Source organism: Mus pahari, chromosome 8 (genome assembly GCF_900095145.1).
Source record: "Mus pahari chromosome 8, PAHARI_EIJ_v1.1, whole genome shotgun sequence".
Taxonomy (NCBI): Eukaryota; Metazoa; Chordata; class Mammalia; order Rodentia; family Muridae; genus Mus; species Mus pahari.
In genome coordinates, this window is record NC_034597.1 from 48,699,930 (window position 1) to 48,720,209 (window position 20,280).

Here is a 20,280-nt window from a genome sequence, read left to right on the forward strand (position 1 = left end):
TTGCTGTGAAGAGATTCACCAACAAGCAACGCTTACAAAGAAAGCATTCAACCGGGGCTTGCTTCAGAAGCTTAGTGCATTATCATGGCAGGGACCACGGCAGCACACAGGCAGACACGGTGCTAGAGGGGGGCTGAGAGCTCTACATCTCAATCCAACGGCAGGCAGCGGGAAGAGAGGGCCAAGCCCTGCTTGGGCTTTTTAATACCTCAGAGCCCACCCTCAGTGATACACTTCCTCCAACAGGGCCACACCCCTTCATTCTTCCCAAGTAGCGGTATTTAAACATGAGCCTATGGTGGCCATTCTTATTCAAACCACCACACAGCCCCCAGACTAACCTCCTAAGTAAGTATGGTTTATATACATAAAAATATGCAGAGAAATTGATGTGAAAATTAATTTCACAGAGAATTTTATTTTTCAGGATAGCTTCTAAGGAGTTCTTTAGCCTTACTGAACTCCAGAATTTCTTATTTCCAGCCTATAAGAACTTTGAGACTAGAAATAAAGTCAACTAGCACAGACGACAGAGAGAAAGATAGAGTGCCATGTACACTAGCTGGGATATTCACTAGCAGCATCTCCTGTAGACATGATGATCGTTTGGCAGAACCTGATCACAGGAGCAGGAGGGGAGCAGGGAACTAGACACACTTCACAGATACCTATGTGAAAAAGGAGCTCTATCAACACAGTTTCTTTGCTGTGAAGCCCTGACTAATCTCAAGCTGACCATCTTGCTGTCTTAGCCTCCTGAGTACTGGGAGTACCAACATGAGCCATCGTGCCACACTTGGTACACTGTACTTAATCTGCGTTGGTGATAAAGAGCTGTTCCCTCTGTATTATTCTTTACATTTAAGCAAAACATGTGCGAATAAAGTATTTCACAATGTTTAAAGTATTTTGGTACTGGCACAATCTCATACACAATGACATAGCACAAACAAAATTTGCATTGTCAAGTCAATCTAATACCAACAAACATACGGATAGACCATATCTTTTATGTTGTTATTTTACTGTTGTATCATTTAAGTTAAATATGGCAATAATTTTTTTTTTTTTTTTAAGACGGGGGTCTAGAGAGATGGCTCAGTGGTTAAGAGCACTGGCTGTTCTTCTACTGGCTGGGTTCAATCCTGGCAATGACATGCCAGCTTACAATCATCTGTAACTCCAGTTCCCAGGAATATGACACCCTCACATAGACATACATACAGGCAAAACACCAATGCACATAAAATAAAAATAAATAAGAGATTTTAAAATAAGAAAGAATACCATTATTAGCGAACAGTGAGATGGTAAATAAGCTGTACTCTAAGGTCACACACAATACTTCCCCTGCTTTCTTAAAAGACTTAAAACACCCATTTAAAACACGAAAATTGACTAATATCCAAGTCATAAAACATTGCATAGTATGATTTGTGATCCAACCTGAGTTAAATATAACAAAATAGTTTCTTTTTTCTCTTTTTCAAGATAGGATTTTTCTGTGTAGCACTGGCTGCCCTGGAGTTCTGTGGACCAATCTGCTTCTCAAGTATGGGATTAAAGATGTGCACCACCACACTCAGCTTTGCAAGTCATTCTTAAAATTATTATTTTAATAATCTTTATTTACGATGCAATAGTTACAAATTTTCTTCCAAATACTCTTACAGAGCCAAAATTATCATTATTTTTGGAAAGAAATATTCTTTCAACATACAAAGCTTAAACAATCTTCCTGTGTCTCATTTCAGCTTTTCCTACAAGAAAAGAAATGCAATCATGATGAGTGGGCAGGAGCTATGATATCCACAGTGTGTGCCTTTCAGCTATTGGAATCACAGGGGAGGGAGGCTTCTCCACTAATCATGCACAACAAAAGATCAAGTTACACCAAAACAACATCATCTCCTAGGTTAACCATGCTTTCTGCTCTCCACTTCAAAGCCAATTAAAAAAAAAAAAAAAGTTCCTTTTATGAGAGTTGTCTCACTGAGCACAGGCTGGCCTCAAATAGGCATTTTCACACCAGAAAGAAGCCAAGTAAGGTAGTGCACATCTGTTATGTCAACACCCAGGGGTAGAGGTAAAGGCAAGAAACACAGAATGAAACCCAGACTCTCTAACACCCCCCCCCCCCCAAAAAAATGGGGCAGACTGCAGGCGTCACAAGGAACAGTAAGCCTCATTTGGCTGAGAAGGAAACTTCTGAACACTTAATGAAGTTGAAAAAGTCTCCCCTAGCCTGAGACCACCCTTCAGATTATCTGCAGCTTCCTAAACTGTTTATTTATATACTCAATTTTTCCAAAATTTTCTTATAGGATTATTTGTTTTCCATCTCAGTATAACAACTATGCATTATAACTAGTATCCGGTAGCCAAGAAAACAAAAGATGACGTATGTAAGTAAAAAGATCCAATCTGCTCTGGCTGGATTTGTCTGTGACCTTCAGCTACTAGCTAAATACTCTCCAATATATATAAGATGATAAAACATGAAGATTTAACTGCCTTTTAAGGAAATCTGTTTAGTATTCATGCAAGTCATATGACAGGGACAATCCCCAACCTTCAACGTCCCTAGGCCTGCCTAATGTGGTTTCCGCGATTAATGTAAAGCTGCAAACAACTTTTCTCTTTCTGTCCTATATAAGTGGTAGCCAGTTGCCCTTAAAAGTAACTATTAAAAATAAACAGATAAACTGTGAGAATTAAAAGACATACACAGCCGTTTGCTTTAACGAAACCTATTAGGTATAGTCTAACTTTGAGTTAGCATGCCTTCTGAGAGAAACTAAGAACTATCTGCTTCTTTGAAAGTGGATTTAGCTTATATTCCAACATTTCTATGCCAAACTGACAGGAAGCTTCATGCTCAAATAAATTTTAAAGATATAATCTTTAAACCAAAAATATTACATAGATTCTAGCCAGTCTACTAAATCTAAGAACCCTCTTTGAGAAGCTAAAGGTAGTTGTGTGTCTAAACAGATGTTCAACATACTAAATCCTGACTCCATCTCACTCAAAAGAGGAAAATCAAGAAACACAAGGAAGCCATGTTACATCAAACTTCACATCTGAGTCTGAGCCTGCGGAAAGGGCTTTTAAGCTAAGACATTTAATTTCAATATGGACTTACATGTTTAGAACAGAAATGACTAGCCTGAGAAAAGCAAATTTCACATGATGTCTATAAAGAGCCTAATTGCATACATACAATCACTCCCAGACCCCTAACACTTCAGAAGCTTTACAAACTGCCAAATATTGCCAGAGACATAAACTCAGGATTTAACATGAAATTCTAAGAGGTATCTCCTTTCAATTTATAACCAAAAAAAGAAAAAAAAAATCAATTTCAACAACTAAGTAACTACTTTATAGAAATAAGTCAATTTTATTTGCAATTATCACTATAGTTCTTTATCATAATAACTGTTACAAAGTAACTGCTGTCAAGGAGTTTTTGTATATTTTCTAAAGTTAAAGATAAAAATTAGAAAGCATCTGAAAATGTGTTTCTACCTCCCCAAATCATTAGTATTATTATATCTTAATTTAAATATAAATCAGTTTACCAAAATACACGACTAAACAATACATATCACATAATTTCTAACTAAGTCTTAATTTAAAACACCAATAACATAGATAAAATTTAATTATACATAATTACATGCAACCATGAAGTTATTTAACAGTACTTGTAAAACACTTTTAAAATGGGCTAATCAATATAATTTAATAAAACATTGAATTTTAATTATCTCAAAATGATAATTTCCAAGACTAATTTAAATCCACAAATTTCAAAGGTCATGTTTCCATACACAATGCCACTAATATATGCACAAAGTGTAATGTTAACAACAGCTATGAGTCCTCAGTTAAAATAACTGTCATGAGACAATGTTCTAACGGTAGCACCAATTTCCTACGGGAAACAGACACAGACAGACTTCAGAAGTCACTCACCACTTCTTCCAATGCAGCACTTCGCCCAAAAGAACAAGTGAGGTGTGTGAGGCAGTTCACAAAGGAGGAGAAGAGCTCACTGGGGATGGCAGTTAAAACATTCCGAGGGAACACAGTTATCAGATTGCTGATAATGCTGGAGATCCCTACGGCTTCAGAATCTTCTATTTCAATTCTACAAATCAAGTAATGAGGATTAAGCCATACAAAATAAGCAACACTTCCAAACACAAATATATTATAACTCATACACTTCTAAAGGCACATCTCTGAATTAATTTCAAATTAGCCATACAATTCTACTTCAAAACACAGAACAGGAAAAGCCAAAAATCCTTAGGTTTTTTTTTTCCCCCACTTTGTATTAAATACTACAAGAAAAGGTTCCCTTTTCAGTTCAAAAGGAAAAGCATACCTACCCATTAATAGTGTTGAGCAAACCCTCAATGAAGTGTGCTAGATAATCAACCTGGGATCCTTCATCGGGGAAGATGGGTCCATGGAGAGACGCTAACTGGGCAAGGCACTGCAGGGAATCCTGTGCCATATCTGAATCTTCTCTGATTTTTCGATGTACCTGTTAGAAAGAATTACTAATCCTTAAAAACAAATTCTTCTTTTGTAGGGGTCACGTGAGAACCATGTCGAATGAGGTAAGAGAAAAATTCACTGTAGCTGGTCATTTCTAGAAAATTAACTCTTCAGTTAAAGCAAACCTGAAAAACCATCCTCCATTCACCTGACATCATAGACCATGATTTCAGGCATTTCAGCTAACTTTTAGCTGAGGGCTACCTACATTTTGCAAATTGAACTGCCTCCAGCATATTATGACAAGGAGAGAAAACAGATGCTAGCCAGTCAGACATACTGCTTCTGCTAAAAACAGCAACGACGACAGTCATCTGTATTATGCTAACTATGCCCCGCCACAGCGTCTTTCTAAAGTTAGCAGACAAGTTCAATCCAGTATATAGATGCTGTCTTAGTGGAAGTAAACAGTTGCACACTTAGAAAACCAACAAATGCACCTACCACCCACCCCTGGATATCCTCCACTTGTGGACAGGGAACACATGTTTAAGTTCTAAGACAGTTTAACCTGTTTACATTTCATTTTATATCATACCATCACTATTAGTACTCAATGTTTTTTAAATACAGTGTGCACTTAATACATAGACCCATTTAAACATACAACTAGATCTTATTTTAATGATGAAATACTGACATACAGACACTTACTACCCAGTGTTTTTATCTAAAGAAAAGGTTCTCAGAATATTGTTCCTTCAGTACTCCTAAATTTTCAGATCTTAAATACTTCATTTCTATGATCTGACATTAAAATAGAAGAGGATATGCCAGAAAGGAATTATAAAGTGGCTATTCCCATTCACCTCCATGTACAATACCGACTAGCCATTTGCTTCTTCCCACAGGCATTTAACTGAAGCACTCCAACACTCCTCCTTTTTTGAAACCACTGTTCTCTATTTGTTTCAAGTAATGTGTCTTTGACTCTGTCAATCATTTATGCATTACTTGATACCAGAATGTTTTTGTTTGATTTTTTTTAAATGCATTCACTGGTAAAGTACAGGACATGGTGAACATAGTAAATCCTTGTTAACTGATTCCACTAACCTTAGCCTCTAGGTTTCTTAAGGTTAAGACAGGAAATTTAAACCAGTATACTATATCTAAAAATTATAGTTAAATGACTTACTAAAAGGCTTAACATATATTATACTCTGATCTAGGACAAGGGCTGTCAAGCCACTGACCAACGGACCAAATCCGGGTAGATGTAGAGGTTAGAGCAGGGTTTTTCTCATATTTATAAAGTGAGAGAAAGAGAAAAAAAAAAATCAAAAGAAGATTAGACAAAGTATTCAATTTTAACGACCATCAGCAAAGTTTTCCTGGAATACCAGCTTCCCTTGATTGTTTATTTTTAACTTAGGGCTCCTACTACAATGAGAGATTTGAGTATGACCATATTATATACAGAGCCTAAAATATTTACTGTGTGTGGGCCGGCCCTGATAGCACATTGAGTTTGCTAACCCTTGGTCTGGAACAAAAATACTTTTTTTTGGTTTTTGGGTTTTTTTNTTTTTTTTTTTTTTCGAGACAGGGTTTCTCTGTTTAGCCCTGGCTGTCCTGGAACTCACTTTGTAGACCAGGCTGGCCTCGAACTCAGAAATCTGCCTGCCTCTGCCTCCCGAGTGCTGGGATTAAAGGCGTGCGCCACCATGCCCGGCTCAAAAATACTTTTTAACCTATATACTAATGTATTTTAGGCTTTATATAGTAACTTCAAAGTACAACTCACAGAATCATATATACATCTTGGTTGCAAACTCTATAATACACACTTTTAAGCTCTTTATCTTAAAAGCACAATTAAATCTGTGTCTTCATGCTCTGAATCCTAATCAAAAGTTCACTGAGATGTCTAGGACCAGATTCTATCAACACATACAGTGCAAACTGGGACAAGAGACACTCGTCACATAGTCTGCTCCATATAGGAGCCAGATGTCCAGTCATACCTCGACCATAATGAAAACACAAAAGAATGAATGTGCTTAACGAGAGAGCTAGTATTTACAATTTAAAACAAAACAAAAAAACTATTCTGGGACCAAGGGGTTAATTTGTTTCATGAAATAGAGTCCACATAAACTCATGTTAAACATGCAATTCTTGTGATACAGACTCATGGTCTGTTGCATTACAAAAAAGCATTCTTTCATAACTGAACATGGATTTCAATCTGAACAATATCACACAATAAAAAACAGATCTACCACCTCTGTACAGAAAGGAACCAAGGGGAGGAGCAAGACACCCAGGGAGGCAAACAGAGAGAGGCCATTCACCAAATAAGCATAGAGAAGGCACAAGCTAGCAAGAAGGATAGAGTTCTGCTGACAGTGTGCCACCTACATGGCAGTACCCAGTGAGCATACAGATTAACTTGAGTCTGGGAGAGTGTGCAGGGCGTGAGAAGCAAAGCAGAGCTAAGAACGCCAATGTCCACACAGAGGGCAAACACTAGAGTCACAACCAGGAAAGTACTCTCTGAAAGAGGAGGGGTGGGGGGAAACTGACAGCTTTGTAACCTGCTAAGGAGCAGAATGTAACCAAAACCATTTAAAATTTAAGATATGATCAAGAAATTTAAGTCTCCACTTCATGCATCAGTACGTTTATCTACTGAAATCTAGCATAATGATATCTAATGGAAGGGAAGATTAAACTGAGTAATTAATTCATATAAATGAAGGTAAATCCAGAAAAACTCTAATAGGAAGATTAAGTCATTTTTTACAACAAATTAAAATTGTTTATAAATTGCTTAAATGCAAATAGCTACACTCATAAACTACTAAAATGACAGTAGAAAAGGGTTAACTTTTAAATTCAAAGTTATTTGCATGTGGTAGTTCACAGCTGACAGAGCAGCTGTCTGCTCTGTCTAGACAGCTGTTCAGATCTAGTGGAGACGTCTGCAGCACTCCAGCAAGTTTTTCACCTTTTCACAAACTGCTGGCTGGAGTGGGACCTACTTTCTGTAGAGCAAATACAAAGAACTTGGACTTGAACTTGTATCAAAACAATTCCTGTCAGATGAGATGCTTCACAAGGTCCTTAAAATTTAATTGCAAGTACCATTTGATCTTGGCTATGGTTTTAGATGTCCCCCACCTTGGGTTTTAAAAAGGAAACTGAACGCTCAGACCGAAGATTCCCATAGGAAACACCTTAGGAAGGGCAGAGCTGAGGCCTACTGGCACAGTGCTCATCAGGCACACAGAAGAGCCAGCCAGGGTGTGATCTCCACAGCTACAGAACAAGACACTGTGACAGAAAATGTGTTTTGTGTATGCCTAAGGGTGGACAAACATGGTTTAGACATTAAAATATATACCACAGTACTGAAATATAAGTGGTTTGGTCACAAAAGGCTCCTTCATACTTCAAAACACATGAAAAGATAAGAAACTATAATGGTTCAGATTAAACAAAATTTCCTTATTCTTATCTTTTTAACTGGTGTTTACTTAGATTTTATTGATTTTTATTTTGTACAAGTCACTGTACTTACTCTGTAAATAAAAATTAACAACAAACATATTCATGTATGTTTTTAATTCTAAAACTCACTGGCACTCATCGGAATAGACTGCTTGCTTCTTGTGATGATACAAAGAGGCCACTTTAAAGTTAAATTGAAATATTTAAGATAAACTGCCCTTAAATATTAATATAGCTCAGGTCTTATGAATACAGCTCACTAGGGAACAGTCCTCAAAATGTCAACTTGCTAGCCGCTGCAGACTGTGTTCTTAAGAGCACTAACGCGTTTCTGCTCCTCCCTGTGCGCTGCAAACACACACACAGAAAGCTTTTTCTAAGGTCACATAATTTAAAACATCAACTAAATGAAATATAAAACAGGGAAATCTGCTTGCCTTTTATTAAAGCAGATGCTAGACAGATTTGCCAAAATGTAAAGCAAACAAAACCAAAACCCAGTTTATGCCAGTTGTTTTCACTACACATTTGAAAGCATTTGTTCATTATGTTACGATATAATCGTCTCTTGTTGATATTTCTTTTTTTTTTTTTTTTCTCTTTTTCTTGTTGATATTTCTAATGAAATAAAGTATTTTTCCAGTTTTCGGCCAGAGCTGGGCTTACGTTTATTAGAACATGCTATATCTCAGTCGTACTGTTATCTTCTTTTGCTTCTGTCAGTTTGAATTTGCAGCATTATGTAACAAAGCTATGCAACCCACACAAGCAAAAGCTAGCAGGAAGCACTGAATTTTTAAGACTGTAAAGAGTGGTTACAAAGTCTAAGAAGTTTTGTTGCAGGATCTAAGCCCTTCAAAATGAGATAGTATTTGTACATCAGCAACAACTTTGTCATATAATTTCTCTTTCAGTAAGTCAGTTGTGAGAAGAGAAACCAATGGGGAAAATCTGTCCTGTTTGCTTAAGAAAAACAAAGGCACTCCCTTCCTCTTACCATGTCCCTAGTTAGCCAAAGTTGAAGACGAGGACTTACAGTGAAGAAGAGCTCCATAACTCTGCTGTCCAGAAGAGCCTCCCGCCAGGACTCTGTTGGCTTCAACAGCACATTTTGTGAAGATTCAAACATAGCTATATAATGTCTGCCCAGTTATCTAGTGTCAAGGTCAACAACAATAACATTCTTACTTTGTCTAAACTATAAGTATACCCTAAATATAACAGCAGCCAGCCAGAAAGAATGCAATGGAAACAGTTTAAGCCTCTTCACATATGCTACATAATTCCCGCTTGAAGCTAAGGAATAAAAGGCATTAAGTGCTGAAAAAAAGAATGCTATAGGAATGTTAGGTAACGGTTTTAGTCCCTACACGTGCCATATAGAAACCTTTGGAATTAGAGATCTTAATAGAGGCAACAGGGGGAAAGTGACTTAAAAAACAGACATCAAAAAGTAAACATAAAGAATCAATTTCGGTAAATTTGCTCCACTACTTTACCCAATATTTTAAACAGCTAAAATCATATACACAAAATGAATTTCAATGGACTAAAGAGAAAAACAGCAATTTTCCAAAAGAAATATATTCACAGGAAAAGAACATGAGAGAGCAAGTATGTTCCATACTAAAACAGAAAAATTGAGATCACAGTAGCCCAACACCAAGTCAAAACAAACAATTAAGCAGTTGACATAAAACACATTTTTATTCAAAATTCCCATAGGCTCAAGGGAGACAGAAAGGATCTTCCAGGACTCACTGGACAGCCATCTGGCCTACTTGATGCGTTCCAGGCCAGAAAAGAGACCCTGTCTCCCAAGTAATGACTTCAGAAGTTGTCCTCTGTCCTCTACACAAACATACATATACAAAATATTGAGCTTGAGTGAGAAATCTCAACACAGGCATCTAAGATGACACTCTGCAAAAAAACCCAGGCACACATTAATATACATGAGCATATATCCCCCTACACACATACATACACTGAGCAAGTAACATTTCCATAGACCAAAACAGTATATAAGGTGTTGAGGTATTCACTATCAAATATGCTTTAATTGAATAAATTTGCTGCAAATAAATTAACCATCATAATAAGTATGTGTCTGTAGATGTTGATGAATGCAATATACTCAATGGCACTGCCACAGTAACTAGGGCTTTAAGAAATGAGAAGGCTGCCTTCTTTGTACTTCTTTGTGAAGCAGACGGAACTAGGCAATATTCACATCATTCAGTGAGAAATCTCAATCTAAGATGACACTCTGCAAAAAAAATCAGGCATACATCCAAATGCTACCATTTCCTTATACCCAACTCATTCTTTTAGAGAGAAATTATTTGCAGAAAAAACTGCAGGCTGTAGGTAACACCGCTTTGGAAACCATCCTTTAAGGTCGGCTGTTTATGGCACTGTTTCTTATCTCTGAAGAGGGCTGCGGAGGGCACTGAGTGGTCCTAAGACAGGAAGTCACTGCTTCTTTCTGATGTCATTCCCAAACTCCTAACTCTGACTAACTAAACTGAAACCGTGAACAGGCTCACTTAGTATTTCTCTCTTCCTTTATCCGCCCCCTTGTGGACACAGAGAATGAAACCTTAAGGAGAGGAAGCCAGAACAGGACAAAGAAAAACCAGCCAATGGAAAACCAATGGAAAATGACTCCTTTCCTCAAAAGCACCAGGGGACCTCAGTCTCATTACCTTTTAGAAAAACAAACTGAAGGACTCACAGCTGATATTTGCTGTTTATTTCAACAACAATCTACTGGTTAGTTTTTTATATGCTTTTGAAATTCACAGTAAAGCAGGTAAAGGATCTTTAGTGTTCAGAACAGATTATCTGGGTAGAGAGATCAAGGCTTTATATCTCTTGAAACAGAAAACACCCATTTATCTCATTTAGTTTTAGTGCCATTTTATTAAAGGTAACTTTATTATGTGAAAGGTCAGTAATGAAATATACTCAATTATTTAAATAGTGATGATCTGAAATGGTGTAATGCCCTCATCAGTCTAGAGATCACATGACACTGTGAGGGGAACACATACATGCAGATCTAGACATATCAAAATATATACAGACAGACCATACATATCAAAATAATGTAAAGAATGAAGGTAGTTCAATTTTTAAATTTTGTTAAAAAAAACAAAACAAAAAGTAAATAAAATTGTTACAGTCAGAATTTAGAAATCTAACTTTTCTACTCTTACAACAATGTCTTAAAAAACGCTGAGCCAGGTGCAGTGGCACATGTTTTTAAACCATCACCAGGGAGGCAGAAGTCTACACAGTGAGTTCCAGGACAGCAAGGGTTACAGAGATATCCTGATCTCAAAAAACAACAAACAAACAAACAAAAAGTTGAGTGCTGGCAGAAACATCTGGTAAGTAAAAGTACTCACTGTGCACATCTGCTGTCTGCCTGAATTCAATCCCTGGAACCCGCCTAAAGGTAGAAAGGAAAGCATTCTGCAACTCTGTCCTCTGACCTCCACAAGTATCGTGGCCCTTGGGCTCTGTGCCAAGACAGCATGTACTCATGCTCACTTTCTCTCTCATACTACAACAATAAAGTACTTTTAATTAAGAAGTTACTTTAATGTTAAATTAAGTAAATTTCACTAAAAATAACTTCAATAAATAGTAGTTGCTCTTTTACAAGATTGCAAAGTTTTGGTTCTTACTGTTCTGGTTCCTAGATACTATATTTTCTTATCTTTTAAAAACATGTCACCAACAAGAGAGTGGCCTGCTAATGACTGATCAGTTATTTTCACTCTATGTAATACACAGAAGGCAGATCTCATGAAGCACAAGAACCACAACAGTAAGTAGCCATTACTTTAACAACAACAACAAAAAACTATAAATTTCAAATTTTTCTGAGTGATAATTTTAAATATTTTCTAAATATTTAAATATTTATAATCTACATTTTATATAATTCATTTGCAAGCAACAAAATAACTGCATTCTATTTTTTAATAAGCCTGCATCACTTTGAAAATTGTGTCAACCTCATCTAACCTTCCTTTTTTCATGTTTGACCAAATTAAGAAGCGACAAAGTCCCAGTGCACAAGCCCTGCCTATTACCATACTAAGCACAAACCCACTCACTCTCAGCCAGGTTCTAGGACAGGCCAGAACTGAGGTGCTAAAACTCAACCAGGCTTCCAAGTTCAACACTATCTTAATCTCTTGGAAAATCAGTCAGAGCTGCACGTAAATTCTACTGTAGCTTGGAGCAGAAACTAATTCAATATTCCCTGCCCCTCTCCATAAAGAGCCTCTCAAATTTAAAAAAAAAAAAAAAAAAAAAAAAAAAAAAACCTCACAGACTTCTGAGGAATCAAAAACATATCCACACCACCTGGCCTATTCTGTAACTTCAGGACCAAGACAAACACACGCCAAGAGTCAGAGGACAAGTTTAATCACTCCCTACTAGTGGCTCTCACTGGCTAATCCTACTAAGCCTTCTGTGTCAAGTTCTTGAATGACAGATTGTGCTCAGCAAGTATATCCATCTCAACCCACAGGGCAGAGCTGTAGTTTGAAAATAAATGAGTACTTACATAAACAAATTAGTTCTTGTCCATTTACTAGCACCGTCAGTAAGGATATTATATTGTGACAGTGAAAGGAAAAAACTATGAGCATGTGGTTCAGTTGGTAAAGTGATCATTGTGTATGTATGAAGACCGATCTCCAACACCACATAAACGGGGAGCACTGCTTATAATCTCAGCACTAGGGAAATAGGGGCAAGAAGGATGGCCACAGACATTAAAAAACAGTGCTGATGAGGATGCAATGTTAACCCTAATCACTGAACCTCTTCTCAGTGGGAACATGATCTTTAAACAAATATACAACGCTACAACCAAGGGCACTACCAGAACATTTAAAACTGCCTCTGTATGTTCAACTGAGTGAACTAGTAATCTTCCATTAATGGCAATAGGTTTGTATTATTATGTTACCAGTGCAATTAAGAAACCAAATCTGCTAATGATACACTCAATATGTCAAGAATTGCTTCAATTAGTCCTCAAAGGAGCTAATTTCACATGGTCATGATGTGCTTTCTACTTAACAGCTTTCTAAAAACAACAAAGACCCTGCTGCCGACGTTAAATGCACAGAAAGACCTAGGAGGATTCAGTTTAAAAATCAACAATCCAAAACTCTCCACATAGTCCTTCTTTCCTTACTATTCACTAGTCAGCAAACCTAAAGCAGAAAGATCTGTGTAATCCAGAGAGCAAGCAGCTCCATCCCCACAACCATCACTTTCCAAATTAAGCAACACTGTACTCTAAGCTGCAGAGCACACACTGTGACTGCCCTGCTGTGGCATTCGTGGAGAATGAACCACAATAACCTAGGCTGGCAATTAAGAACCCAACAGACAGAATTCCTTACAAATGTTAAATATTTTAAATGAATCACTTTCTAGTAAGAAGTATAGTTATAGTAGGTAAACCATATTTGCCTAAACTTACACCTGAATGAATGAATGAACTTCCCAATCCAAAAGGTAAGGGGGAACCAAACAGCGCTGCCACCAACAGGCTGCAGCCTCCCAGACACCTTTGGCCTTTGTTTCCTAGGCAGTTTGATCATGCTGTGAAAGCAAGTTCACTCACTGGATTTAAAAATATATATTTATTCCATCCCTGCTATTCTTGCACTTAACTTACACTACACAGATAAATACTATGTGAACACCACGTGAAGCTAGAAAAAGAAGATAAAATGTCTCATCTTTTGGAAACAGCAAACACCTTAGGTCACCTTGCTTTCTCTGCCTCTGAGCACTGTCACTCCATGCTCCTACACTCTAAGGGCCCTCTATGGCAATGACATAGAAGCACACTGTGTTACAGCACCATCTAGAACCAAGGGAGAACAGGGTACATCGTGGGCAGGAGGGACGGCAGGCAGGAACAACATGTCCAAGAGCTACAAAACTAAACAGAACTAAACACATATAGTCAGCACAATTCACTGTACTGAAAGACTAGAGTCTGTTCTTCAATGACTCTTTCCCCACAATGGCCTAGAGTCAGAAACTCTGCTGTTTCTTTTTAAATACTTTTTCTGGAATGTGGAAACACTCCTGAAAAGGATAATGCACACGTAATTTCAAATATTGATTACTCACTTTACCAACTTCCAATGTATCACATCAGATAGCAATACAAAACACAGTGGGAATGAAACTAATTACTTAGTGGACTGGAGAAAATACTACACAACACTGCTTTATAACTGTATTTAAATATTCTATCAGATTTCTATATTGTGTTCCTCCAGTTTCAAGCAATCAGACAGAACTGACCCAACCAAATTTAACAAAACTCTGTATCAAGAAGTCACGTACCCACATCAACACACGGTTTCCCACCTCCTTCACGACCTCAGCTTGAGCCTATGCTAGCTTAACATTTATATCACTGGCCAAGCATTACAGCATCTCGTCTTTCCTAAATCCTATTTCTCTTTTCCCCTTGGACAATAAATATTCTCCTCTCCAACACTTCAAGTATAAAATGAATCACCCTGACTCAAGCGCGGTCTAGGGCCAGCAGAGCTGACTGATACTCTTCACTCACTAGGCGTGACTCCATCTCTAAATACAATTTCGCCCTCTCCCTCAAACACATTTCCATGAGTTCAATTAAGTCTAAACGAGATGAGATGAAACTGAAAACCATCTCCAAGTGACCCTTCGAAGTGGATTCTGACTACCTTTCTTTGAAACTTATCTTTTCTTCCCTAGTTCTCCTGACCTGCTTCTCCCAGGTGCCCAGCTAGTCTTCTCAGTCTCTTTGGCTTCTTTCTGCTTTTTGAGACCATGCATGACTTTCTGTAATTCTTTGCAGGACTAATACCACCATCTTAATTTCAGTGGCCCATATTACAGTAATGATTCCCCAAATTTTAACTTCACTCCAACTCATTCCCTACAATACTTCTTCTACTAATGAGATGGATGATGGGATGACAACTCATCAGTAGAGCAGCCTGATAAACCTTGGCATGCCAGATATTTGTAAAGGTTTCACAGAGACATAATTCGCATACTATAAAATTTGTTCAGTGATGCAATTGTTTTACTATATTCACAGTTATGTACCATGAGCACATCTAATTTTAGAACTATTCATCACCCCAGAAGTTTGGTATGCTTTACAGTCATCTCTCATGTCTTCCCACACACCAGTGCTCTGAATAGATAGGTAACCCCTATCTATTCTGAACACCGCATATACACGCAATCATGTATCAAAGTTCTCTCTAAATGGTTGCTTTCACAGTACTCTTTCTTAGTATAGTATTTTCAGAGTTTACCTCAGTCAGAACTGGGTTCTTAAGAAGGGTTTCCCTAATCAATGCTCAAACTGTACCTTCACTTAATGTCACTGCCAAGTTCTCCTAAACTGAAATCTATCACTCAAAACTTTGTTTGTTTGTTTTGAGACAGGGTTTCTCTGTGTAACCCTGGCTGTCCTGGAACTCACTCTGTAGACTAGGCTGGCCTCGAACTCAGAAAACTGCCTGCCTCTGCCTCCCAAGTGCTGGGATTAAAGGCGTGCTCCACCACTGCCCAGCATTTTTTTTTTTAAAAAGATTTATTTATTATTATATCTTAAGTACACTGAAGCTGTCTTCAGACACACCAGAAGAAGGTGTCAGATCTCATTATGAATGGTTGTGAGCCACCATGTGGTTGCTGGGATTTGAACTCAGGACTTTGGAAGAGCAGTCAGTGTTCTTAACTGCTGAGCCATCTCTCCAGCCCGCACTCTATCCCTCAAAAGAGTACTCAGCTATAGTCTAGCTTACCAATTTATGGAACTACACCAATCACTGGACACATAAACATTCACTCAGTTATAAGTATGAAGTAGAAAAATATTCTGAGCCAGGCATGGTGGTACATACCAGAACTTTTGAGGCTGAGGCAGGAGAACTGAGACCAAGGCTGATTTTTTTTTTTTTGTCTTTCTTTTATTTTTATATTTATGTGTATGTGTGTCTGTGCATGTGTATGGGTGTTCATGGAGGCCAGAGGAGGGTGTGAAATCCCCTGGAGCCAGACAGGCATTGTGAGCTGTCCAACCTCGGTGCTGGGAAACAGACTTGAATCCGCTGGAAGAGCAGCAAGCATTTTACCAGATTAGCCATCTCTCCTGATCCAGCCCCTCTTTTGGGTCCCATGTTTCACAGGCTGGCCCAAAACTCATTATGTAGCCAAGGATAACCTTGAACTTCTCATCACAGGCTACACAGCTCACCCAGCAGCCCTCAAGACCCTTAGAGGGGTTATGTCCTTTGGCAACACTACAGCTTATTTTCCAATGCTTTGTCTATGGACTTCACAAAATATTTTATGAGTGTGTATCTTTCAGACAAACTTTGTTTCCAAACTCTTAGGAAACTGTTTCTCTTTTCAAAATAGTAACTCCCTGCCAAGTATATTTTCCCCTAAAACATTTAGAATTGGCTATGATATATGCAGTGTTATTTTTGTTAATTTTTACTACATACATAATTAATGTTTTGATAGCTCCATATGGACTGGTACTTTTAAATCTGTTCCAAGTCTTTTCAATGTCTTTTTGTTTCGTTGGTTTTCTTAAAACTCAGTCTTGCTATGTGACTCTAGCTGGCCTTGAACCCACGGCAATCCTCCTTTCATCTCCCAAGTGAACGCTGTGTTTACACGTGTGTGCTATCATACATGACCTTCTTATAAAATTTTATGTACATTGGTGTTTTGTCTGTGGCCCATATGGGTGGCTGGTGCCTAAGGAGGCCAGACATCCTATCCCCTGAAATGAATTACAGATGGTTGTGCGCTAGGACTAGAACCCTGGTCCTCTAGAAGAACAGCCAGTGCTCCTAACTACTAAGCTATCTTCCCACTCTGGTTTTATTGTTTTGTTTTTAAATTTTTCTCTCATACAATACACCCTGACCTAAGTTTCTCCTCCCAGCAACCCCGCCCCCCCAACTCCTCCTCCTTCAGAGTCACTCCTTCTCCATTTCCCTTCAGAAAAGGGTAGGTCTCTAAGTATCAAAGCACAGCATAACAAGCTACAATTAGACTGCTGGGTGGTGGTGGTAGTGCACACTTTAATCCCTGCAGGCAAGCAGGTCTATGTGAGTTTGAGGCCAGCCAGGTTTACAGAGCCAGTTCCAGAACAGCCAGAGCTACTCAGAGAAACCCTACCTTGAAAAGTCAGAACAACAACAACAAAAACAAGTTACAATAAAACTAGGCACAAACCCTCATATCAGGGCTGGATGAGGCAACCCAATAGGAGGAAAAGGGCCCCAAGGGCAGGTGAAAGAGTCAGAGAGCCCCCACTCCCATTGTTAGGCGTCCCACAAAACCACCAAGCTAACTGACAGCCGTAACAGGCCTGCAGAGGACCTAGTGTAGACCCACACAGGCTCAATGATAAATCCGGCTACAGTGGTAAAACAAAACAGGGAAGTGGAGAGAGGGCTCAGCAGTTAAAAGCACACTGGCTGTTCTCACAGAGGACCCGGGTTTGATACCTGGGACCCACACAATGGCTCACAGCTGTCTGTAACTCCTGATCCAGGGATTCTGATTAACCTCATCTGACCTCTGCAGAGACCAGGCACAAATGTGGTGACCAGACACACACACACACACACACACACACACACACACACACACACAGAAAAGCATGCATACAATAAAAGTAAATAAAGGTATAAAATTAAAAGGAAACAAAACAAAAAGAAACAAGTTGGATGTGGTAACATACACCTATAATTCTACAATTTAGGAGACTGAAGAAAAAAAAATTCATGAGTTCAAGACCAGATTGCTAGATTTGCAGGTTGTCTTACCTCAAAAGAGAGGGCAGAAAAGAAAGAAAATGTAGCCTGAAGCAAACAATGTGACATTCAAAAGAAAAATGTTCTAAAAATGAAAAGTTAAGAAAGTAAGTGCTTAGGGATGGCAACCCAGGCCTAAACAACATCCTAACCCTGGAGAGCTAAAGCAGGGAGACTGTGAGTTCAAGGCCAGCCTGGGCTATCGAAATCAGTTCTCTCAAAAACTCAAAGCAAAGAAGAAAGTATGTGCCCCTTACAACTCTAAAGAATCAAATTTATATATTAAAAATGTAAAATTGGTTAACAGGTGAAAGAGAAAGGACAAGCATAAAGCAGAGTGTGGGTAACTGAGTAGCAAGCTTCACTCCAATGTGACTGCCCTTGACAAAGAAGGCTGGATTACAGTTACTTTTCTAGTAGGTAAATACAGTAACTTGACAATGGAAATCACAGCTTACCACACACCTTTAGTCTCCCAGTTTTACAGTTCTCAAACCTACATGTATGAAAGAAGCAGATCTTGACTCTACTGGAACAAAGATGAGTCTCATCCTAAAGTTCTGATAAGATTTCTTATCTTCTTAGGAATAGCATTTTCCTCTGAAACAAACTCTTCCAGAGCCCTAGGAACGGGCAGATTAAAGTTCTGTAACAGCAGCTGACTCTGCACGTGTTAACTATACTGTTTAATTTAGTCAACATCCTCTTTCTGTTTGGAAACATTAAGATTCAGAAAGGTTCAGCAATTTGATGGAGATCAGCTGAGGCTTGAATCTAAATCTGCCTGACTGAACAAGGTTCCAAGAGGCACCACAGAATTCCAAGGTACAACAAGACACTCAGCAGCAGATGCTCTGAACTGAAAGCGTATCACTAACTTATTACATACACTTAAGCAATAAGCATTAGGACAAAACCAGAGTCCTTCTAACAAAGCAAAGTCAGTAAAACAATCTAATTTAATCACACATCCAAGGAGAAATAAAAATGCATTTTGCACATTTTGTCTTCTCCTTCCCAGGATTACCATCCTTTTCTTTAGTCAGCAAAAGCCTTATTAGCCACCAAATGCTGTCACACATTCAATTCTCTTTAAAACATAGTAAATATGACTTTATCCTCTCTACAGTCTACTGTACTATGGTATAACAACATTCCATTTCTACAAAAAAGAAAAATAAAGTCTCCACTCAACAGAATGCTTCACACACAAAAAAGCTAAGGATCTCCAGGACTGAGCTTCAAGATTCCATTTCTACAAAGTCACCATGAGCTCAACCATTCCCGCTGTTAAAAGGATATAATTTGGAGGGAGAAAATTCCAGCTCAGGACTTGGTTGGCGAGGGCGAGGTACCGCTGAAACACTGAGGACATCTGAGCACTGAGGTTCTCCCGTCTGCTGAACTCCTGCAGAACTCCAACTGTTAACATGAAGATCTGCCGAAGGTCTTCTTCCTATGGACAGTAAATCACACAGTTTTGCATGACGCTTACTCAAAGTACATTCCTTTTTAGCATCATAAAACAAATAAGAACCTTAAGGTTTCCATTAGATGGTACTACTTCCTTAAAAATGTTTTCCATCTTGAGGTTTCTAACATCAGTGTGCTTTCAAATGACACCACAAACTGTAATCTAAATGCCCCTTCATGCAGGAGAACTTTTGAGGGCGAATGTGACTGCAGCAGAGCCGGCAGAGCCAGTTGCTAGAGTGCAGAGCCTCAGGACTTAAGCCAATGCCTTCACAAAATTTTACTGCAGAGCCAAATAATACACTTGAGAGACAAAGAGCCCACACCATCTGCAATAACATTTTAAATACATGACCTTCTTTGGCGCTGTGCCAATCCTATTTTTAAAGTCAGCAGAATCCTATCAATTGAAATATTTATATCAAAACTTGATAAGAAAACAATAAACTAAGGAATATTTATTATAATGTTCTCTTTTTTGTTGTTTAAAGATGAGAACTGAATAATTTCAACTTATCAATTACGGAAATCAAACTTAACAATTTACTATATTCTATGAAACCTCAGCATAAGTCTTCAGGCATAAGCTACCACTCAAATATCTAAAACAAATGCTCTCACCATTGGGAACAAACCAAATAAAAAATGGACTGCCCAACAATTAAAACATAAAACAAAAGTACCAATACCTGAAAGACTCGTTTGCAGTTACCATGGAATTCCATACTCAGCCCAATGTTGCTAGTTTTACTTGAACTTGAAAATTCACTCAATAGAGCAGTTAAAATAGAACAGGCCAGAGTTTGCTATATCAATAAGAAAAATTTTAAGTCATTACTTTTATCAAAGCTTTGTTTCAATATATTTTGTTCAAACATAATTT

At 38.2% G+C, this 20,280-nt stretch overlaps 1 protein-coding gene across 2 annotated transcripts in view; it reads right to left on the minus strand.

Moving 5' to 3' along the window:
* Positions 1–20,280, minus strand: part of Xpo4 (exportin 4) — an 84,589-nt gene that overhangs the window by 29,858 nt on the left and 34,451 nt on the right. For both annotated transcript variants that reach the window (XM_021204077.2, XM_029541921.1), the window contains 5 exons: positions 20,087–20,203; positions 19,227–19,380; positions 9,065–9,177; positions 4,401–4,558; positions 3,982–4,156 (listed from right to left, as the gene is read on the minus strand). In XM_021204077.2, coding sequence (XP_021059736.1) covers positions 3,982–4,156; positions 4,401–4,558; positions 9,065–9,177; positions 19,227–19,380; positions 20,087–20,203 — 717 coding nt within the window. The remainder of the gene's footprint in view (positions 1–3,981; positions 4,157–4,400; positions 4,559–9,064; positions 9,178–19,226; positions 19,381–20,086; positions 20,204–20,280) is intronic.